Source organism: Chamaea fasciata, unplaced genomic scaffold, assembly GCF_029207755.1.
Source record: "Chamaea fasciata isolate MVZ Bird 193981 ecotype frontalis unplaced genomic scaffold, bChaFas1.0.hap1 SCAF_1, whole genome shotgun sequence".
NCBI lineage: Eukaryota > Metazoa > Chordata > Aves > Passeriformes > Sylviidae > Chamaea > Chamaea fasciata.
This window is the reverse complement of record NW_027094086.1, coordinates 136417345-136442639: the sequence shown is the minus strand read 5'-3', so window position 1 is coordinate 136442639 and position 25295 is coordinate 136417345. Positions and strand designations below refer to the sequence as shown.

The window sequence follows — 25295 nt, the reverse complement described above, 5'->3', positions numbered from 1 at the left end:
TTTGTAGGTCTTCGAAATTAAATGCTGTCAATTTTAAAAGGCCGCAGAACACGCAATAATCAGTTTTATCAAGAAAGATTTATAATGAACAGCAACAGCTAATATTTAGAGGCAATTCAAGCATTCAGTGAACAGTCTTAGAAATACAAAGTCATTTCTTCTGTTACTAAATACACATGCTTTTTCTTTTCCTGTTTGCAATTTTTGTAAATTTTTTCCATGTATTCCTTATGGCCACTTAGTAGATGTGACAGGGACCTGCTCTGCATCAGGGTCCATAACCCAGTGCAGTGATTACATTTCACATTTGAGCTCCAGAAACCACTTAATTCCTACAGCTGTAGCTGGAGGCAGGGCGGGAGAGGAGGGGAGTAGTTTGCAGAAAGAAAATCTCATGCCCTGAGAAACAGCACAAAACTATCCTGACCATTTCCATCAGGATGCCAGGACATTCTGTTTTCAGAACTGTCCTAGCCAGACAGGGATGTCTAGACCTGTTATGTAGCTACTACAGTCACGAAGCTTCATCTGCGCCCTGGTTGCTGGTGCTGCCAGGCTACTGCTGGAACTACAAAGGAAAGAGTATATGTCCAATAGGATACACTATTCTGCTACATTTCCCACTTTCATAAGCAGGACAAAATTTTACCCAAAAATGATGATTCAAAATTCTTCAGTTCTGAAGAAAAACAAGCATTAACTCCTAGAAGCAAGAAATCCAAGGCCAGTGTTATTCAAGTCTTGTGATATTTAAATGAAAACAGGGGTTGGATAGGTAACTCAGCCATATATTAGGGATACATAATTTGAATGAATAAATTCAGTCACCTTCTTCCCCTAGCAGCAAATGTGTAAGTCATTAATATAAAAGAGCTTTCAAAAAAAGAGGAATATATGGGACACTCCTCCTGATGTTCTAAGAAGTGTAGAGTCAAAGTTGGAAAATTGTTTAAAAGGAAGGCATAATCCATAAAAAGTGCTATCAAGACTGCATAGGAAAAACAGGAATTTCATAGCCACTTAAGGAGGTTCATAGAGCATGCAATCTGAATTTTACAGCTAAAGGAGCAAGGAGCTAAAACAGATGAAAGAGTGTCAGAGAAAGCAGTTACACAGAATATGGCTGAAGTTCAGATCTTCAGAAAATCCACAGGAATCTGCTAACTACTGAACTTGAAATCAGCAAAAGGAAAACTCTCAAGGACTTATGAATGATTAGAAACCAGTGATCAAAAATCATCACCAATTACTTTTGACTGCTATGACAGCAGAGTTAATCCTGACATATATCAAGATGGGAATATTGCAAGAGTGAAGAGACAACATTAATATCCTATTGCAGCATTCGTAATTAAAAGACAGCATCTTTTCTTAGCATCCAAATACCAGAAAAGATAGGGACAAATAAAACAAGTCAAAAACTGCTACAGGAATGAGTTAAAGGCTGGGAGATAATGAAAATCTAATTTATTAAAAAATAAACTAACAATCAATTATTTTCAAAAATATCTTCCTGCCAGACAGACTTCTATTACTGCTTGCCTTTATCCAACAAAATGTCCTGAGTCATTTCAATTACTAGCAACTGAAGTTATGAAAGCTCACAATGTAAATAAGTTTATTACTTTTGCCAGTTAAAGAATTTTGAAACAACTTGCCTGCTGTGGCTGGTAAGAGATGACTCTAAGATATTCAACCATGACCAAAAACTTTTATTTACAGAAACCTTATTGAAACTGAATGAGTAATTACAAACATGCCATGGACACAAATGAATTTTTTTAACTGAAGTGATACAAAACAGTGGTTCCTTTCCCTCCTAAGTTTCAAAGTTCAGTGCATCAGAAAAACTTCATTGATGTCAGGGAATTTATCCAAGATTCACTTCAACACACCTGACATGCAGCACTGGCACAGTGACTCTGAGTAACACATCACAGCTGACAACATCCAGTTCAATCTGAAGTAAATACATTTGGGAAGTTTTAAGGAAAAGTGATACCTAGGCAAGTTATATTGTTGCATATCGCCTCAGAAGGATCTTAAGTAAAATCATTTGGTATTAAGCCACCTCCTATTTTCAGTGATACTTTTTAAGTGCTGCAAGATGTAATAGACATATTAGTGACAGGCCAATCAAAAAAATAATCACAGCTGGTTCAAGCAGGTTCCACCTGGGGAAGCATCCTAGCTAAATACCAGAACATTATGGATCTGAAAATACAGTTCACTTTGAATTTCCATTTCTTTTACTTTTTCATATCAGTTACAGATATACACACACAATACTTTCTTGTAATCACATTCTAATTTCTCAAGAGCAGCAAAGAGCTAAGTTAAAATATCAAGGCATAGAGAACTTATGAAAACCACTTTCTGTTTCACTGAAGGCTCCATTCTACAATACCAATTAATTTTTATTTTTTTTTCTTTCATAAGCTTTGATCCACTTAGAAGTTAAAATATGTAAAAAACCCAACATTCCAGTCACCTGAAATACTAATAGATAACAATCTTTGACTATAATGTCAAAAAAAAAATCAAATAGTGAAGTAGGGATATTACATCATCTCTGGAAGAAGCCATGGTGAAGCATATTATGGAATGTGTGCCCATTCTTGGTATATACATTTTGTGATGATCAGTGGTAGACTGGAGAAAATCCAGAGAAAGAGCCATAAAAATGAGCTGAACACCAGAAAACGGGCTTTTCAAGAAGACTTACTTCATGATAAAAAAGGCTGAATAGTTTAGACTGAAACACACTTTCACAAACATGGCAAACTTCATTTGATTACCAAGTATCTATAGCATAAGTTAGACAACAGTAAATGAGATACAGAATAAGAGACTTATTTTTACTGAAAAATGTACCATGCCACCAAACAGTTCATTTTCCATTTGAAATCTAAAAACAAAAGGGGATCTCCCCCTCAGGAACATGGTGAGACTCTTGGGTCCTTTTATTTAATGAGAAATTACTGAAAGCTATTTTAAAGCATTTCTTGAATTATTTTTTATCCTTCTACCTTCAGTCTCACATCTTGGCAGTCTTCTGGTTTCTTAAAATACAGAAACATTTTAGGCTGAATAGCATTTTTTGCAAGGTCTGGTATTAGCTGATTCCAAGGGATTCCTTGCTGAAAAAGTCAGACTCAATGATCCTTGTGGGTCCCTTCCAACTCAGCCTATTCTGTGAACCTGTGCTGCAGAAGTGTGTCTTGGGTTTGGCTTCTTTTCTCAGGAAATTATTGCACAGAACTGTTTCACAAAAGATGTAACAAAAAAAGCCTGGGGAACTCTCAGTAATAACATGAGAAGGCTTCAGTCCCTATGCCTGCTACCACTCCATGATTTTTAATTCTCTCAGTAATTCAGCTGCAGCCTTTGATTTCTGTTTGCTTCACCTTGAAATACTTACAGTCTTTGTGTCCTGCAAAAGTAGGAGACAGTGGAAGAGCAGCTCCAGTCTATTAAAGTAATACAGTGAACACAACCATGGAAACTTTCCTGACAGCAAGAGAAAAACAATCTGAAATAAAAGTAACAGCAGACTGATGGAATAGGGTTATTCCTTCTGTAAAAATGGATAGCAGAATCCCTTAGGGGTTTTTGACTTAAAAATATAAGTCTGTTTTTAATGTGCATGATAGGTAAGGCTACTTGTAACTAGGGTGACAATAAGAATAATTCCTCCTAAGAAATAAACCAGCATCACTATTCTTTAAAAAAAAAGACAGAAATAAATTATTTTAGAAGCTATAAAGACACACATAAAACTAGATCTTTTTCTTGGCCTTATGAAGCTTTAATGGAAAATGAATATTTATCCAATGGCAAGTCATCTGATCTTAATGAGAACAAGCTGTGTACACAGAGGGCAATAGATCTTATCCGTGTTAACAACCCAGTAAATATTCTTCTTTCTTTTTTCAGCAGGGAATCTCTTGGAATCAGCTAATACCAGACCTTGCAAAAAGTACTATTCAGCTTGAAATGTTTCTATATTTTAAGAAATAGGAGACTGCCAAGATGTGAGACCGAAGGTAGAAGGATAAAAGAAAAACAATGCTTGAAAATAGCTTTCAATAATTTCTCATTAAACAAAATTTGATGGTTTAAAATATACTCTATCTTGGGTAACAAAGAAATCAAGATTCCTAGGTTCTCTAAGTCTTATATTAAAAAGCACTTTTTTCTAATATCACCTGGCTATACCCATTAGCCTGTGAATTGAGGTGTAACTAACGTAGAGAAGGGCAATAAGCATCTTTCTCAGAAAATGCAATGGAAATTGTCCTGTATTTCATTAAATTTATATTCATCATGCTTCTAACAACAAAGCTGTGATACAATTTACACATCATTCTGAATACATAAAAATTTTTCCCTATTTCTACCAAGCAATGGTAGAGACAGTGACCCACATCAGCAAGAAAATTCTAGTATTTCTTTCTGGTCTATTAAAACTAATAATCAGTTCTACTACTGTGACAATGCTGACAAGTCAAAAAATGTGATTTTTACTCAGTAGAGAAGATACAATTTTTGCCAGAGAAGAGAGACTGAAAAGATTCTCAGTAGATAACAAATGAGAGCCACAGCGCTCAACCCATTTCTGATTTCCTCAAACCTCTCTTATTGTCCCCAACATGAAACAAACTCTAAACATGGTTTTCCTTTCCTTTCCTGAGGAGTCTCATCTCACTCGCTGATATATAAGCACTCTCAGCATTCTTTGTATGCCTTTATCAGTCTTCAAATAAAAATGACTTGCTTTGTTTAAGGTACTTAGTGTTCAATTACTGAGACAAATGCTGACAAATCCATTTGATTACCACAGACAAGGCTATGCCGTCCATTGTGGTATTTGCCTCAAGTTTTTTCCTCTTGATAGTGTTCATACTTTTGGACATTACTTAGGAGGTGTGGTGTACTGTATGTATTTATGAAACACTCAGGAAATCATATCTTCAGCAAGACCAGGAAAAACTCAGCTGCCTATACCTAACCAGGCAGCATAAAGACCCGTGTGGATAGGTGTAAACTGCCCCAAATTCTGTGTTACCTACCTACCTTTCTTCACTACCACTGCTAACTGGTCTAGGCAGATGAAAGTTCACACACAGAACCAGTAGGTTGGAAGAGACCTTCAAGATCACGGAGTCTAACCCATGCCCTAACACCTCAACTAAACCATGGCACTGAGTGCCACATCCAGTCTTTAAACATATCCAGGGATGGTGACTCCACCACCTCCCCAGGCAGATCATTCCAGTACTTTATCACTCTTTCTGTAAAAAACTTTTTCCTAATATCCAACCAACTTCCCTTGGCACAAGTTGAGACTGTGTCCTCCAGTTCTGCCAGCTGCTGCCCAGAGAAAGAGACCAATCCCCACCTGACTACAGCCACCTTACAGAAAGTTGTAGAGAGTGATAAGGTCACCACTGAGTCTCCTTTTCTCCAGGCTAAACAACCCCAGCTCCCTCAGTTGTTCTTCACAGGGCTTGTGCTCCAAGCCCCTCACCAGCCTCGTTGCCCCCTCTGGACATGCTCAAGCGTCTCAAGGTCCTTCCTAAACTGAGGGGCCAGAGCTGGACACAGCATTGAGGGTGTGGCCTGACCAGTGCCCAGTACAGGGGAAGAATGACCCCTGCTCCTGCTGGCCACACTATTCCTGATCCAGGCCAGGTGCCTTTGGCATTCTTGGCCACCAGGGCACACTGCTGGCTCATGCTCAGCTGCTATCACCAGAACTCCCCGGTCCCTTTCCTCGTGGGCACTGTCCAGCCACACCGTCCCCAGCCTATAATGTTGCAGGGGGTTATTGTGGCCAAAATGCAGGACTTGGCACTTGGACTTACTAAACGTCATCCTATTTCACTCTGCCCATCCATCCAACCATTCCAGGTCTCTCTGCAGAGCCCATTTACCTTCCAACAGATCAACACACACACCCAGCTTAGTATCAACTGCAAGTTTACTAATGAAAGACACAATACCCTCATCCATGTTGTCAGTAAAGATACTGAACAGAACTCGCCTCAGCACAGATCCCTGAGGGACACCTCTGGCTGCCAGCTGGATGCAGTACCATTCACCACCACTCTCTGGGCCCGGCCATCCAGCCAGTTCCTAACTCAGCAAAGAGTGCTCCTGTCCAAGCCCTGGGCTGCCAGCTTTTCCAGGAGTGTGCTGCGGGATACAGTGTCAAAGGCCTTGCTATGAAGTCCAGGTACACAATATCCACACAGCCTTTCCCACATCCTCCAGGCAGGTCACTTGGTCATAAAAGGAGATCAGGTTGGTCAAACACAACCTACCCCTCCTAAACCCATGCTGGCTGGGTCTGATACTCTGACCATCCTGTAAGTACTGCATGATGACACTCTATTTAAACTGCTCCATTACCCTTCTGGGTACTGAGGTCAAGCTAACTGGCCTATAATTGCCAGGATCCTTCTTCCCACCTTTTTTTGTGAATGGGAGTCACACTGGCCATCTGGAACCTCACCAGTGAGCCAGAACTGTTGGTAAATGATGGAGAGTAGCCTTGCAAGCCCATCTGCCAGCTCCCTCATCGCCCTGGGATGGATCCCATCTGGGCCCAAAGATTTATGAATATCCAAGCAGCTCAGCAGTTCTCTGACTGCATCCTCCTGGATAACAGGGGCACCATTCTGCTCCCTGACACGATCTATCAACCCAAGAGGACAGTTGTCCTGAGGACAAGCCATCTTGCCACTAAAGACTGAGACAAAGAAGGCATTAAGCACCTCCACCTTCTCCTCATCTGCAGCTATTAAGTTCCCTAAGTTGTCTTATAGATGAACTTTTGTCACTCTTATCCTTATTAAAGTGTGAAAATACCCTTGCCTATCAAACAATCCTTTTCAGTATTACAAGTCTCCTCCTGAAGGCATATAAAAAATCCACTGCAAAGATGGGTAGCCCACAAATCCAAAGAGATGCTCTTACACACTCTTCTGACTGAAGATGAGTTTTACAGTGCACTGACCTCATTTCTCCAGTCACTCCCAAGCCAGACTTCATATCAGGAACACACTCAAGCTTGTGCTGAAAATTAAGGTGGCATTTCAATACCGTTGAGGTTTAAGTTCTTCTGTCCTATACCTAACGTGTTCCTGATCATGGAATTATAGAACAGCTTTGGGCTGAAAGGAACCTTAAAGACCATCTTGTTCCAGCCCCACTGCCATCGGCAGGGACACCTTTCACTAGACTAGGTTGTTCGGAGCCTCATTCAACCTGACCTTGAACATTTCCAGGGATGGGACATCCATAACTTCTCTAGGCAGAAGAGGCCTGACCTAGGACCTTGAACCAATTGGATAAAAGATTCAAGGTCAGAATCTTCATTTGAGGGTGAAAGCCAACCTCAGTGTCGGCACCTTTATTGCTGGTTCCCATATTGTTGTTAGCACTGTTATACTGAAACGAGGCTTTCAAGCCTTGCTTCCTAACGTGGGATTTTTTAAAATAAGGTCATTAAGGTCTTTCTACCCTAAAGCCACTAAAGACAACACAGATAATTGTAATTAAACTCCCAAGAAAAGAAAATCCTTAATTTTTCACTACACTCTATGAAAAAGAATATTTAGACTGCTCAGCACCTATCTGTCACAAAGCAACTGAACTTTCAAAGTCCCTAAGAGCTGTGCTCTGCTTCCAATAACAGTTTGTGTATTTATAGTCATGTTTTCTGACCTCCTTTTTTCATTTTCTTGTGGGAATACACAAAGTTAAAAAAAAAAAGAAAAAGAAAAGAAGATGAAGGAATTTAATTATAGTAGTGGTTCATAAATAAAAATTTCATCTTGGTACAGTCAAGCATACAGGGTAAGCACCGGTGGCATCTTCACAGATTACATGTACATATTAGTATGTTCAAAACAACACCTGGAATACTAAAACATTGGACTGGAAATTGTAAAGATACATACTTGCTGTTAATACTCACTGTTAAACAGTACTGATTTGTTCAAATTATTCATAAGTTTGGTCCTGCAACAGACCTGGATAGGAAGCAAGTTCAGGAAATCTTTTCCCCTAATTTTAGCAGTAACACACACACAGCCTCAGAGAAAGATGCTCCTCATTTCTCGAAGACAAAGTAACTTAGTTTCAGGTGGATAAATGAATTTAATTCTTATTTCTGAATTCAATCCTTGGTATCTATACAATACACTAATTTGGTTGGACAAACATAAATTTGATTTTGTCTCATATAAAGAAGCCAGAGCACAGATTAATTTTGAGATCTTGAGTTTGGATGGACAGAAGTTAGAGCGTAGAAAACATGTGAACACAGAAATTAGGTAGTAGGCACAAACAAAACAGCAAGGAAAGGAAGAAGTAATGATTTAAAAAACCTCTGAGTCACATTTTGAAACTTTTGGTGAAACTTACACCTTACCCATGCCAGTTGCTAGAGCAATGCCTCAGGTAGAAATTGCTCAGAAACAAAAAACTTGGTGATGAATTCGCAGCCTAACTCAGATGCAGTTCCTTGAAATCTGTGCAGCCACATTCAAATAAACCCTGTGTAAGCAAGGGGAAAATATAACCCTTTATCAGCCTATCAGTATTAATCTTCAAGTATCTATAATTCCTCCCATCAAGGTAAGAGTGAAGCATGAAATAAACTCAAGATATGCTCACTGCCACACAGTAATTTAGTTGAGTTCCTTCTTAGAATGCCTAATTCTCAAATCAAGTGTTTCTCATTCCATCCAGGCATGCAATTATGTATCCATTACCAACTATAGCAGTGAAACAAATCTCAACTATAGTGTCCACTGCTGGAGTTCTGAATTAAAAGTAGGTTCAGCCTTTTCACTTTGGGTAAACTGGACGCCCTGACCCTGATTTGACTTCTTACCAGACAGCACTGGCAAGAACATGGTAAAAATAAAAACAGGGGGAGAAGGGGGAAAAACCAAAAGAGCTACGTCGTGCAGGACCAACGGGGTTTTATCTTCTTCATTAAATGGAAGGAAATAGATCATATACAAAATGCATGAAGTGGGAGCGACAGAGATGAATAATGCATCCGTTACTTGTTTGCATAATGGAGTTATTTGATCTACTTTGACTTCTCAGGCAGAGCAAAACCAAAACATAATGGTTTTCCCACCTTCTTCCAAGAAAGTCCTGTCTTTTGAAAGGCCACAGGATGCTATAGAATACTAATGAACTTCCAGCTGTTGTAGGTACACCTGTAAAATAGCAGGGGCAATTTTGCCCCCTGGAAAGATACCAATTGCTGGGCACCTCTGCCTGATTTAATGAGTGAAGCTCAAGCACTCATGCAGAAGGTGGCAGACAAGCTTCCACTTGTGCTCAGACAGCAGAGAAAATTTGCACAGGGGAAAGAAGAACAAAGGTATTTCAGAGGAGTTATTTTAACAGGTTTAGGGTCTTTTTACCCATAAAAAAACTCATATTTTTGTGAACTTTTAACACAGCAATTTCTCTCCAAATAAGCATTTTAGAAAGCTCTGGAAACTTCTAAATGCTTTCAAATGTCTTAGTCACTTCATGAATTCAAAGGCTGTTTGATAATGCACAATCATTTGAGCAACAAAGTTCTGTAGTGGAAAGTTCAGTCCTAAACTGAAGTCAAGGTCAGCACCCTCTGATGAGAAATTAAATACCTGACCAGACCAGCTTCTGTTGACTTTACATGTAGTAGCCTCACCTGTCCTGTGCAGGCACACAGGGTACTGCCCACTTTCTTTTTTCCCTTTTTTAATACTTTAAACTACCCTTGAAAGGATGGCATTCACCTCAAAACCAAAAGACACACTTCCTCTGTGGGTCCTCTCTGCCAATCTTCTTCTAGAACATTCTGCAGCAGGAAAATTTTTCTGCCTCTCAACTGAAGCTACTTTGCTAACATAAAAAACACAGCCAAACATCAGTGACAAAGAGGTAAACCAAGACATAACTCTTCAACCACAGCATATTCTTCCCCTCATTTCATCCGAAAACATAAGTTATTAGTTGCCAAATTTCTGTGGTCCTACATATAGTGCTAAAAGTCAATACACCAGAACTCAGAAGGTTTGGCCCAGCAGGGCTGCCTGGCCTGCCCAGACTATTACAGTGACTCTCATGTAGGATTCCAGGGTGTGGGCACATAATATAGTTGAAAACCCTGAGATCATATGTGGACAAACTTAACTTTTACAGGTGCTCATCTGTATTGCAATGGGAACAACTTCTTTTTCTGCTTTTTCTGAAAATTGCTGAGGAATCCTTGAATCCTGTAATGGCAGAATGATATTTATTGTGTAAAAAAAATCTTATTACAGGACAATTTCAGCATTACTTTCATTCTAGCTAGTCTAAAATTAACATTAAACCCATGGACTTACCAATAAAAAATACTGTCTGATAGAGATTTATATACGAGTCTAAATTTAGAGTCTAAAATATAAGTTATTTCTAATTTGCATGTAACAACTTTCTACAGAGTGCTCTACTAAATAAAAATGGTTCACTGGTCTTAATAAAATCACATTAATTGGACTGCATTTTTCTCAGTTTACATATTTGAAACTTAATAAAATGGCTTTTTTTCCCATCTGATTTATTTAGTTAAAATCACCACTATGCTCTCTCAATTACATCTAGAAGTAAGAGGCTCCTGTTACCTATCTTTCATTATACAATTTTTTTTTTTTTGCTAATCTCTTTCCCTCATTACTTCTTATGTATGAAAGCACTTTTTACTTACTATTGCAAATTTTGGATGCTAGGAGTTTTTTTCCTTAAGAATGGATCTTCTCATTGTGACGTAGAAGATGCTGAGCTGCGTTGTACAAAGCAACAGTATGTGGCCTCTGTCAGAATTTGCTTGGGTGTATTTACAAACTGGGCACCAGCCCTTTCAAATGTATATACAAAAATGAGTATTTTTTTCAGCATTCCTTCAAAATAGTGTTTTTATCTTTCCTCTTTCTCCCAAAGCATTGCTTGTCTCTGTCAGAATGCCATTAAATGAAATTTCAGTTCAGATGGTCCTGAATGCCAAGGCACAATCTAATCTTCATAGGAAGGGCCCCTGGCACTGTTTCTTCAGGAGAAATGATAATGGGAATACATTTTGTAATGGGCCAGAGTTGTTCTAGATCTATGGAGCTGTGGAAACAAATGTTAAGAACTCTTGCCTAAAAAGCCCACTTTTACCGGGAAAAAGTGCGATGGGTTTTACACCATAGACATAAGGAACACAGACACATTTATTGTCACAAAAGTAAGTGCTCCTAAAAGCAATTGTAAATCAGACTAGAAAAGGTAACAAAGTATACTGTACTCAAGCCAAGGAAAAGGGATAGGAAGCTTGGAAAGTAACTGCTCCTTCTCATGACTTCAGTGAAAATATTTTTGAATACATCTAACAGAAGTTGAACTACCCTGTCATCCTCTGCCCATAAAAGGTATATCATTACCTTAATTCTTGTATAAGGACAGTAATTTAAAAATGAGGTTGTACTTGGCAGTCACTTTTGAAGCAATTTAAATATCGTTAAGTGTTTTGACAACTCACCAACCTTCCAATACATAACCTCTTCCTGTCAGTCAGAGCACAGTTTTCTTGAGTCAACTCTCACAAGCTCAGTGCTTATAGTAGTTTAAGGCAGAACCTACTCCCTACAAGTACAGAAAAATAGCAAAAAAAAAAATTTAGTCTAATGCTCACTGGTCTGACAATGAACTTTTTCCTTACAGATGGCCACGGTGATTTGAGGTGAACGAGCAAACTGTACAAGCTTCTTTTAAAAAGCTGGGATGTTTCTTTTATCTGTCCTGAAGAAGATTCGCTCAGTTCTCACCTGTAGCATTTCCTCTGTAAAAGCCAAACTGCCAGTTTCAGGCAGGCATCCAAAATCTAGTTGCTGTTTTTCTTCTTACAGACTATTTTCAGGAAGAGATGTGACAGTCCAGTGGTGCTCCCCAGGACCAAAGATACATTTGATGAAATGATTCATCACTTCTAAAACTTTATTGTATATTCTAAGACAAAAGCAAGTGTTAGATGATGATAAAACCACCTACAATAACAGACCAGACAAATTCAAATAAAATATCTCTGTCTGGATTCCAGTGGCAGGGGAATGGTTAATAAGGGTTTTCCAGGAAGGTATCTGGTATACATTTAAACACCAGAGAGAGAAGTTGGGCCATATTTGTACTTGATTTTCCTGGTTAACAATGCAAATATCCCGAGCATCACTACGCATTTGCACTCAGAGTCATCAGGGCAAAATAAATAATCTTAGAAAAGCTGCAACTCCAAAGCCTTTCAATGGGTAGTCAATCCGGAGAGAAGAAAAGCAAAACCAGATTCAAGGCAGAGTTGCACACAGGTAGCAGCATTTACTTCTGCACACTTCCCAAATCAAGGAACACAATCCAAAGCCAAGGCTAAGCTAAGTAGATACTCCAATTTAAAATAAGACTGCAGACTCAAGAAAAAATTATACACTTGTTTGGATTGGTTTTTTTTTTCCAAAAAGGCAATTTGTGGTGTAGGATTTGGTAGGGGGAGAAGGTAGAAAGAAAGGGTCTGATTGTCCCAATTGACGCTGTATCAAAAAGGTAAAAAAAATTATTAGTAACATCCTTTTAAAAAGAGGAAAGAGAAGGAAGACACCTTTTAACCCGCACAAAGGTATCCCGGATGTCAGAATAAAGGCCTGCCAGAAACCAGACTGATCTTAATGATTTGGATCACGTCCACAAAACAGTATTTACTAAGAGCACGTTGCTTGTACTGATGGTTAAATTGAACATAAAGATCAATAGTACCTGGAAAGGTGATAGAGAGAATGACCCCCTGAATGGTGAGCTGATTAGCCTTTGCTGCAAGCGGGAAGAATAAATCCCACCTGCCTTCATTCTCCCTCCAGGATCCAAAATGTCTCTCTACAGAGGAAGCACTCAGAAATGCTGGTCCTAGAACAAAACACAACTGGAGTTCTGAGGGCCAAAACAACAGGTCAGCAGCTCCACTCCTTGTAAATATATACAACTCCTCTCTGCTGAGATCACAGATTACTGCCTCTGTTCTTCAGGATCAACAAGGATTCAAATGATATTAGTGAGAACTGTCTGCATGCTACAGACTGAAAGAGCAATTCCTAATGGAGAGCTATTGCTATAACATCATAACAGCTATGGATGATGTGAGCAGATAATTACAAACATTCTCACACTTGTAACCCAAGATTATATGGGACTTAATCAAGGCAAAAAATAATAGGGGGGAAAAAACCCTCACAAAACACAAGGATTGTTCTTTGTAACAGTGTTTATGTCTTTGGAGAAAGCAAATGGAGTGGAGCAAGAGTACAGTCAATGTTTGATGTTTACAATGGACAACCAAGAAATTCTTTCCAATGGCAACAATGTTATTTCTTTCATGTAACTGTTACTAAAAAGGTAAGTGTACAGGTGTCATACAGAATTCATGCTTTTCAAGCCCTCCTCTTCTTCCAGCTCTTTCCTGGACAGGGTTTTGAAGGTTGTGGCCCCAGTTTATGGGGACAGCTTCTGTGGCCCCAGTGACGTACACAGTACTTCCCATCCACACCAACTTCCCTTTCTTTCCCACATCGGTGACCCATGGCAGTCACTTCTTACATTACACACATACATATTTAAGCATGGAATTAATGTAAACCTATGGAAAAAATCAGTGAGAAGTAAGGACTTCAAAGTTGACACATCTCAATTATTACAGGTATTTCAACATTTTCACCATTTAGCAGTGTTACAACAAAGATACACAAACAGGGGAAACTCTTAAATTTGCTGCAGTATAACACAATGACAAAGATGCAAAATGCCTCTCCATGTAATCACTGAAGAAAGTATTTTTAGGTTACATTTGTAACAAAAATGACTGCTATAATGTACCATTTTTTAAAACAATGTTAGAAAGCAGTTAGAATAATCCACTCATGCATAATTAAAAGCAACTCTCAATCACCTATGGAAATGAAATACAACTGAGATGTGCATTAAACATGCAAAAATATTTCTTCCTTAAGTAGCATACTGAATAATATTTCATGAGAATTGCTTTTTATAATTCTCAGTCCATGTAGCAATAAAGTGATTCCTTAAAAAGCAATCATTACAGAGAAAACTCAAATTTAAAAATTAAAATTCATTCTACTACGAAAAAAAAAATCAGTCTTGCCATTTCTCACAAAAATATTCCTGAATATTCACATCAGGATGACAACAGCATTTTATTTAGACATTTATTTCAAAGAAGCATCATATATTAGTTATCTATATTTAAAAAAATCTTTATAACTAAGCTACCAAGAAATGCCTCCTTCAGCCAGTGTAATACAGTATTTACTTTGAAGGGCAGTGGAACAACATGAATTACAGAATTTAAGCTCTACAGAGCAAATATTTGCTCTCATGTGCCTAAAACCAATTTGTGCCATGTCTCGTACATATTGGAAGGTAATGATGTTTTATCACGTCTGGTAAAAAATCGCAGGTTCTGGAGTGCTGCTTTCTTTTACTTCCTTTCTTGGAAGAGAAATAAGATGCTTTGGCTGAGATAAAACAGCACAATGAATATCCAACAGCATAAGATAGACAGGATTGGTTATGGAACTGGACAAATGGTATCAAAAGTTTCTAAACTTTTCAAGAGGAAAGAAAGACATGCATTTGCTCGGATTTTGGTAGATAGGTTTCTAAAAATGCTCAAAATGTATCACAAAGCCATCTGCCATTATCATACAGCAGGACTCTCTCCAAGTGTTTTTTTTTCATTTTCTCCCCATAAGAAAGGATTAAGATTAATACACATTTTCAATCAAGTTTTACCAGTCTTTCAAATTATACAATTTCCAAGAGAAGTTACCCGAAATACATGCTTTCGTATTTCAAGATTGCACTTTTAAAAAATATTAATTCAGGAAAATGCACTGCTGGTGTTGCTTCACTGCATTTCAGGATAAAAACAAGTATCAGAATGTCTTAATTTCAAAAGAACCTATAACAATTTACTAAACAGCCCCAGCAATCCTCTAACTCTAGAACAGCATTCTAAACTTTGTAGTCTATTTGGAAAAATCCCAATTTATAATGCAGCATTTGTTGTCCAATTAAGAGTGCCACAAAATCTACATTTTAGATCTTGCCTCCACTCAAAGATTTAACCATTAGATACTTCAATAACATATATGAAGGGAGAAAAATATTTCAAATCTTGCACAATCAGCAAGTCAGCATAATTCAAAATTTAGTGCTATCTCTACTAAATCAACTTTCAAAGAAGTTTTGAAAGTAAATTAGTTGAGATGCTTAGAGATATTATCTAAAAAAATAAGAATCTGGATATATTGATTCCCTTTCTTCTATTGTAAGAAAGAAGTGTTGAGCTTCTTACAGAAGAAGTGTCTAAAGCAAGTAATTTCTCAAATAACTTTCATGCAATTCTTCACACACTTAATAGAAGTCTAAAAGAAAAAAGTGATGAGCAAAAGCAGCTGGCAATGGAAGAGAGTCTTGACACAAGTATAAATGAAGCAGAGTAGAAACGCAAAACTCAGAAGGGATGCCATGTTTTCTGGACATAAATCAGACAGGAAAAACGAATCATGTGAAGGATGAAAAAGCAGCTGACCACAGAATCACACAGCAGCTGAGCCTAGAAGGCACCTCTGAAAACCATCCAGTCCCAAGCTCTACTCAGAGCAGGCTCAGCTAAACCAGGTTGCCCTGGGCCACGTACATTCAGGTTCTGAACATCACCAATGGTGGTCACCCCATCACATCTATGGACAGCCTGCTCTGGTGCCTGACCACCCTCACGGTGTAATCAAAAAAGGGTTTTTACTGCTTCAGTCTGAAGGCCTACCTCTTGCCCTGCCACTAACAACCCCTGAGAGGAGTCTGTCTGTCTCCTTTACATAGGGAAAATCCCCAAAATCTTCTCTTCTCTGCCCTGGACAGTCCCAGCTTGTTCAGACTCTCCTCATTCAACAGGTACTTCTAATGCTTGATGATTGTGGTAGTCCTTGGCTGGGCTCCCTGCAGAGCATCCATGTCTCAAAATGAGGAGCCCAGAAGTGGACACAGCCCTGCAGAGGGGGCCTGGACCAGCTGGCAAAGTTCTGCCTAAAGCAGCCCTTGAGGCTGTTGGCAGCAAGAGAACGCTGCTGGCTCACGGTCAACATGGTGCTCACCAGGACCCCCTGAACCTTTTGTACAAAGCTGCTTCCCAGTGCCTCAGCCCTGCAGCCTCAGGTCAAGGCAACTGAGTTCATTTTATTTTAAAATGCAACAGTAAGACTGTTACTGGTTAAGATGAAAGATATGGGACTCACTTAGCTTAAATTAGAACGCATGGTTACACCACAAATACTTTTTTCCCCTAGCCAATCATATTTGAATGAAGAAAAGTTATTAGAATGCTTAGATGGAATTGGTGGCAAAAAAAAAAAAAAAGTAGCTATTACATTCTGACAAAAAGAGAAGAGCTCAGTAAGCAAATCCTACTACCTACTTCATGCAAGTAAATGAAACCTGATTGCCTTGAGAATAGTCATGGTAAATCTGGGGACCAAATTTAACTTCAGAGGGATTCTGATCCTGCTGCAAGAAGAAAACAGCACAGTGTAACAAATATTGTCTGATTGGCCTCTAAGGAATTCTACTTTCACTCACCATCCTTTATAAGTTAAGGAATAATCAAAGCGAATAAATATCTTATTTATCTTAGGAAGTTCATACACATAGGATGTAGGGAAGAAGTGTACTTCCTTTCACTACTTTTTCAGTGATAGAAAAAAAGAATAAAATCCTTATAGATGAATAATAAAAAAATGCAGTAGGATGAAACTCAGTAATAGCTTACAAAATAGCCAAAACACAAAAAGGCAGTAAAAATCAAAAATCTGAAGATCAAAAATCAAATGGTCTGCATTCCCATATTAGTACTGATGCTTAGTACACTCATGATCTCGAACAGCAAGAGGAAAGAAAGCAATAAAAAAAACCCCACAAAATACGATTCTAAGTAGGTTAGTAAAGACTAAGAAATTTCCAGGAGACCAGCCCATGATAGCCATCAGTTTACAGTACCAGCAAACGCAAACCAGAAGAGAAAAATCATCCGAATTACTGAGATTTAAACAAAAACATAGATAACCCTTAAGCAGCCATTTTTCAATTTGCAGAAAAGCATTTACCTCCTACCAGAAGTCACCAACAAAAATGACTGTATTTGAATGTCTAGTGTTATAAAATTGTGCTTAAAAATAAAGCTAATTTTTTTTTCCATTAAGGTTATTACTAGGATTCAGTACATTGCTTTGAATATAAAGATTCAGCAGCTATTGTCTCCGGTTTTTCTTCATGAGATCTACAATACCTTTTCAAGCTAATTTTGTCATAGAAAAAAGAATGAACTTTCTTCTCTACGTTAAATTAAACTTGCCTCTTATGTAGGTATGACTAAGTATGAAAAAAGCAGGAAAAACACAGTTACTATAGTTGATAAAAGGTTTTTTAAAGTAAGATAGACAAGTTTTTTCTATCGGTTAACTGTTTTTCAAGTCTTTAAAAAAAAAACCCCAGGTTTTTTTCCAAGTAAAAAAATTAACTGTGGTAGATATGCATGAGCAGAATTTTCCTATTTTAACAATAAAAAACAACTCTCCAGTATCTTACCTGAGTAAACTGATAGTTAAATCAAGAACAGAGTCTGCACAGTTCATAGGAAGCTGTGTCCTTTGCAATGACACCAACAGTGTGTTTATCTAAGAGGAGTTTGGGTGACTTTATTTTTGACCAAAATTCTACCACAAGTCAAGATCACTAAGAAAACTATGAAGCTCCTCAGACACAGGTTTCAAAAATAGATCAGGATGCTTAAGTCTTGCTGGAAGTATCTGAAGCATGGTGTGGGTACATGCTGTGATGCACCCCAAAACTCCATCCAGAAGATATCCAGCCTGGGCCCTGGCTGGAGCACATCAGGACTCTCAGCTCACATGCTCAGCACACCTCTCTGCAGAAGTCAAACTCTGGAGAAGGTAATTCACACACCTGGAGATCACCCTACAATTCCAGTCAATCAGTTTAGAGAAAATAATTTTGCCCGTGGGCCAGCTGTAAAATGGGGGTAATAGTTGCAGTATTACTTCACAAGATCCAGGAGTACTTGCACATCTTCCAAGATAAGCCTGTCAAAACTCTTACAGAATGGACCAGATGTTTTGAAACCAAAATGCTTTATACTTATCTAATTGCATATACTTACTTATGCTTAATGCTACTAGAGACATTTTCAGACATTTTACAGACCTCTGAATGTAGTGATAACAAATGAGAACTCTGAATGAAGCTGTGTTCTGTTTATGCCTGGATTTGCTACAGCTTCTGCCATTTCACATCTGGGAAAGACAATTCACAGCCTGCCATGAGAATGGTGCAGCCTGGCTATAGTCCCTATGCTCCTCACTGCAAGGTTTTCTGTGCCTCTCAATACACCCTGATCTTCCTTCTCTTGCACCAGCCACAGTTCCTCAATCTCTCTGCTGGGAAAAGCTCTTCCCTGCACCCATCCCCCCCTCTGCAACTTCTCCTTTGCTCCCACCAGGTGTATTTTGTTCATATTCCACCAGCCAACTAAATTTCTGAGCCTCACCTCTTCCCATACACAACAGGAAGAAGCACCAGTTCAACTAATCGGCACTGCCTGACAGGATCATCTGAACATCTCTGTTCAGTAGAGAAAGATCCAAAAATTGCAGTCATAGATCTGAAAGAACTGGAAAGGGATGTAATGCTACCATCACCTGCCATATGCAAGATAAACCAAAAATCTCCCAGCTATTTTAATTTGACAGACAACATCATTCAGCCAACTATCTACCCCTTTTCATGTTTTAACTCTGGGGGAAGGAAAAACAGAAGCAAACAGAACTGACCCAGATGAATTTCAATGCTCAAGACTGCTAACTAGGATGAAAGGAATTTTTGCAAAGGTTTTCTTCTTTGAAGAAAACATTGATAACCAAGATTAGCTCCTGCAAAACACAGACTCATTTAAATTTTTTGTCTTTAAAGCAAAGATGCTGTAGCTAAGCAACCTGGCTCTTCCTTAAACTGAAAGCACCTAGTTTACCACTGAGAACTCTGACAAACCTCCACCTTATTTTATGTAACAGTGTCTGGGGGAGTGCCAGATTAGATCTGGTTTACTGTCATAAGGGGACTTTTCCCATGAATGCAGATGATGCAAAAAATATTTTTAAAATAGCATTCAAAATGTTCTTTGTGTCTACTGTGTGTTCTTCAAATACCCTAAGCTGTTGGAGAGACCAGATACACCTGTCTGCTTCTGAATCCAAGAAGTGCTGACCATGTTCTCTTTACCTGCATACTGAAATGAGCCACTGTCCTTTCTGCCTTAGTTTCCCCTCTCAGCCCAGGACTTGATATAGCATTTAGTATTTGTTTTCTACCACTAAAGATGTTGTTTTAATATAAAATATATCCTGACATGCTCTCTGCTCTGGTTGGGTACTGTTCTTATCCTATGTTGGATGCAATCTGTAGCCTCAAGAATGATTATTATTTCCAAATTAGAAGCTAACTAGAGTCCATAAACCCATTCACTCAGACTGAATCACCAAACAGCTTTGCTTTCAAATCCTTCTAATTCTGACTGATTTTTTCCTAATAGATAGGACAAAAATACATGCAAGTAATAAGCAAAATCAATGACACTGACTATGACCTAGTGGGTTATGACTTCAGATGCTAATCTCTTGCCACGGTTCCTCTCCCACAGACTGTGCACATTAATAGCCTTTTCCCAGTCTGACAAGGGCACTGAAAAGCATTTGCTCGAAAAACCTGGAAAGCATTGGGTTTTTTCCCTCCCTCTCTCTCACTTCAGTCCCCATTACAATTCTATTTTTAATCAGCCCCCGCCTCCCCCTTGTTCAGTTACTTGCAACCTTGCATACAGTATAATAAAAAATGATTGTCCCAAATGTTATGCTGAACAATGGAAAAAAAGATTTTTGGTTGCACTGCTCATCTGCTTTCCCTTCTCAATCGGTTTTGTGTTTGTGCACAATAAATAAACACACGGTAGGCCTATGCATCCTTCTACAAACACAGAGATGCAGCCACTGTGTACAGACAGCAATGCAGCTTTCTTGTTTACTCTGCTTCCCTCATTTCCTCTAGATATTTTTGCACGCTGTCATTTGTGGAATACTGTTGAAACCCAAAGGGATGTCAGCTGAGCCTGCCTCACATTGCAAGCTGTCAGCAGGCTCATTGAGGCCAAGGGAACAGTGAGGAGCCTGCTGCTGCTGCTCACAGACTGTTGCTGCTGGCTGGAAGGATCTGGCCAAGCTCAAGGGGCCACACCAGCTGATTTCTTCAGATGCTCCTCAGCCTTGACATTATTGCTGGTGTCTCCACAAGGACTATACAGTTGTTTCTAAAAGTGCCAGCAGCTGCTGTCAGCACTTACAGAGAAGAAATCCAATATAATAAAAGTCTCCAAGGGTTTCAAACTGTAAAAGTGCATGTTTTCTTACTCCCATAACCAGTCTTGACTGTACATTGTACAGCATTTCCTGTACAATGAAATTACTTTGCATTTGTTATTGGGTACTACACTTTCTGTTTGTTAATTTCAGAATTGTCTGCACCTTTATATCATCTACCCAACCTAATTATTTCTAACTCTGCAGGTATTACCTGTCATATTTGTTGCAGTCCCAGAGAATCCAAACCTCTTGTCCAACAGCTTTTGGGAAAAGTGTTGCCTATTTGGGAGTCAAGGTAGAAGGCAGGAAGCAGAATGTGGCCCTCTCTCACAAAAATAACAGCCGGCCATCAGCCTCTCTTTGACTGATACAGTTATTTTAAAAAAAAAAGGAGAAAAATGTAACAACTGAAATAGACTTTAGCCATGGCTGAAATTTGGCTTTCCTGTGTTAAGTATCACCTGACTTCCTGCCAAATTAGGCTGAGCAGTGTCCAGTTACCCTGAGGGTAAAAGAGGGCACTCTTGTTCATCTAGGTCACTATGAAATCAGGGATGTATTTGTACTGTCCACAAAAGAGAACAAATCAAGAAAAAAAATTCACTACATACTAGGAATTTAAGTAGTTGAATTAAAAATGGGGAATCCAAAGTTCTCAGTGGTTGTTTTTGTTTCGTACTTGAGGGCATCATACATAAAGCAAATTATTTAAGAGCCACCAATCCTAAGGACCACCTAAATCTAAGGACAGGTGTCAGTATAAGGAAGATTAGTACGTCTCAGCATTTGGCATATTTGAGTCATAATACTCCTAAGTCACTCAACCTGACACTATTTTTTTCCAAGCAAGGACTAGCACTAAACTATTCCATCACAATCAGGTTGTTCTTGATGACTTTCCGAAGACAAATCCCAGTGCCACAGTTAGCATCATCTCCTAATCCTGCTGTGCCAGACTATGTGAAGGAAATAACAGTACTTTCAACAACAGTCTCTATTTTCTGGTGGAAGTTGGATCCCATCCATGCCTTCCCTTTTTTCTGTCTAGCACATACAGACCACTGGCTTACCATATGTTTCCATTCACTGTCATGCACCTCCATCTCCCTCATTTCAACTGATTTTTATTTAGAAACTAAACACTTCAGAACAGCACAGAAGGCAGGGAAATTTGTCTGCCATGTGTCTAGTAGATTTTAGCCACTATAAAAGCATTTTGATTAATCCATAACATTGTTCTTTTTCTCTAGTTCTTGCATAAAGTCACTGTTTTCATAGCATTAGGGAAGAAGGGAGTTGTATTTCTGAAATTTTTAAATATTCAGAAATATCAAGCTCTATGCCTTTAGTTTAATGGTATTGGTGCCCTGGCCACATGGCATGGGCTATGCAGCAAACACCTTCAGAGCCAAATCAGAAATTCACTATGGCAAAGGCTTATCAAACGGTCTGCACAGAGGCTATGCTGCAGTAAACACTCAAGTCACCTAACAGAACTGAAGTGAGCAAGGAGGGTCTAACTAAAGCAGAGCTGAAATCCAGAGATCTCCATTCTCTCCCTACTCTGCTTGAGACAGACTTTGTAAATGGGGGCAAAGCATTCAACCATCAGCAGGTATTTGTTTAACTGCTCCTAGGCAGATAAGGGAGAGCACAGAGAATTTGATTTCATCAGCATTTATAAGCAAAACGGTGTGGAAAATATTGTTGCACAACTATGTAAATTACCCTTATTCCACACAGTGGGCCAATGAAGCAGGTATGAAAAGCAGCACATGGGACCTTCTCCTGGGTTCAGCTGTAGCAGTTTCTTCTCAGTAGCTGGTACGGTGCTGTGTTTTGGAATCTCTGGGAGAGTAATGTTGATGGCAACAGCCAAAACACCAGTGTGCTAAGCAATGCTTATATTGAGTCAAGGACTTCCCAGTTTCCCATGCTCTGCCAGTGAGGAGGTGCACAAGAAGCAAGCAGAGCCAGCGCAGCTGACCTGAACTGGCCAAAGGGATATACCACACCATGGAACATCATGCTCAGTATATAAGTTGGGAAGAGCTGGGCAGGAGGGGTCACTTGCTGCTGCGGGCCAGGACAGGGGTCGGACACCAGGTGATATTGTGCATCACTGGCTGTTCTTGTGTTTCATTTTCCTTTCTTTTTTCCATCATTTTAGTAATAGTACGTTTTATTATCATTAGTATTGTTATATTTTACTTAGCTTTCATTATTAAACTGTTCTTATCTCAACCCACCAGTTTTAGCTTTTTTTCCCAAATTCTCCTCCCCATGGCAGTGGGGGCAGGGGAAACGAGTGAATTACTGTGTGGTACTTAGTTGCCAACTGGGGCTAAACCACAAGAGATCTAGGACTGGGGTTTTTTTTCTCAGTTGCAGAGATGCAACTTACAATCCCACCCCTCTGCTGGCATATTTTGCTCATAAGGCACTAGGAGAAGGAGGCACACTTGCCCAAGTATATAACCACATGGAATATATTAAAAAAAACGAGGTGTATCAGATCACATGGGAAACCATATTTTTCTTCTAGGACGAAACAGGAGTGATTTTAAAAGTATTCCCCTGAATTCAGAAGCCAAAAAGTACTCAACAAAGAAAAACATTTTTCCACTTGCAGAAATATTTAGTCTTATATCAGTCTTTATCAAAGACCTCATTTCACATTTCAAGTTTATTTTATGAAAAAAATCAAAGACAAAAATACCAGAAAGAAAGACGTTTACAAAAACTCTTGAGTTTTTCTTGCTCAAATATGTGAGCAGCTGAATTCATCAAAACCAACTGTTTTTCTACATTTAGACTTGGCTTTGATAAATTGGCATTTTACAGAAAATCAGGCAAACATCTCCTGACTTCTGGTAGACAAACCTCAACTTTCCCTGCATTTTAATTGCCTGTTCCAAAAGTACAGAAGTGCACAAGGTATCTACTCTCACAGAAAACGAATGGGTGCCTTTGAAATCACCTTTACACAGCAGAATTAAGAGAAAAATCAAAATGTATTTTCTTTAGAACTTTCACTGAACACATATGACTGGCCAGTCTGAATGATCTATGATTTGCTGACAGATGGAACCAGACACAGACCTTCAGAAGAAAGGGGAAGCAGGAAGGAACTGAGCACAAACATTTTAGTCAGCTCTGTCAAAATGTTGGCATTTTGACTAAGAAGGAATTACAGTATCCAATTCTGCCTGGTATTCTGTATCACTCCATCAAATGACCATGTTTTTCTGAATAATTATCAATAGCATTTCAGCTACTTCTACTATATTTTGCAAAGCTGTCCAAGGAAAAGTGACACTGACATTAAAATCCTATTTTGATTTTGAGCACAAAATAATTGTTTGACTTGCAAAGCAGAACCTCAAATTATTTCATTGGTAATCTTTTTCCCCTGTAACTTATCTCTTCACAGTAACTTTGCCTCTGTTTCAACATCAATAATTCTGAAATGCGGGCACTCCTGAAACTCATACATTCCATTACACCTCACACAAAGATTTCTCCAGCCCTACAAATCACATTTAATGTCTATGAAATAAATAACATTTATAGTACAGAACGTTACTCTGGAAAGATTTGTTACTGAAGTGAGGTCCCTTAGGGACAGACCTACCTCAGAATTGTTGAGATGACACCTGTGTGTCCCTGAGAACCATCCCTCGCTCGAACACTGGTCAATGTCCACCTTCTGCAGATTAATGTCGACTTTGACAACACCTCTGAAAACAGAGAGAAACAGCCTTGAACACAACCACAGAAATAGGTTAAACTTTTTTATGATGCTGTAGCCTGAAAAGAAATACATCTTTCTTCTAAATATGGAATTTGATAAAATGTCTAAAACCAGAGAAGTCTTGTGCTCCCAGAGCCATGGTCACAGAAACACATTCTTATTTTAGACTTTACTGAGATGTACTATGACAAGAGCTGAATAAATCTAACATATTAAGAGTAGGGTGGCAGTCAAGAACAAGTTGTATGTTCAAACGATGTAATGCCCTTCACATTTTACCATGCAGCAAAGACCCAACATAATTACAGTGAAAGACCTGCACTACTTTTTCTGAAGCCAGCAACCTTCCCAGACAGTTCTGAGTGCAGGACACCAGACACTGCACCCCACCCCATATCCAGCAAAAAGTTACATTCTCCCCTTTGCTCCAGGGAATCCTATTTGCCAAAACAACTGGCAAAAACCTTTTTTTGTACTCTTCCCAAAGACATTCAAGCCTCTTCTCTGCAGCTCAACATCCTCCTCCAGCAGGCATCCAAGCCCCGTCCCCACACTTCTGCCAGCTGGCCCTGCAATAAAACCTGATACAACACCAGAAAACTGCACAAGGCAGCAATAGATCACTCATGTCTGCCAAGCCAAAAAAAAAAAAAGTTTCCTACACACATGTCCTGAAGGACCATCGGAATTGTGTAAGTCCAAGAAGTCCCTAGGTTTCACCATGAACAGCCTACCTCAAAAATTCTTTTGAAAGAAAAGCCGACAAGCTAATTCAAAGCTGACACTATTTTATAAAAAATTTGAAAACCATTAGAAGAAAAAAGGTACAAGACCATAGTTCTAAATCTTAAAAAAAAAAAAAAAAGCCTTCAAAGATTCACATATCCTTCAGAATGACCTAGGGCATTGATAGCATCATCTTGTCAGAGCATGTCATCTATGACAGCTTTGCTGCAGTCCAG

At 38.9% G+C, this 25295-nt stretch overlaps 1 protein-coding gene across 1 annotated transcript in view; it reads right to left on the bottom strand.

The window, feature by feature from the left end:
* The window catches only part of GPR158 (G protein-coupled receptor 158), a 187149-nt gene that overhangs the window by 147857 nt on the left and 13997 nt on the right, over positions 1-25295 (bottom strand). Inside the window, exon 2 of the mRNA XM_066199205.1 lies at positions 24214-24319. Coding sequence (XP_066055302.1) covers positions 24214-24319 — 106 coding nt within the window. The remainder of the gene's footprint in view (positions 1-24213; positions 24320-25295) is intronic.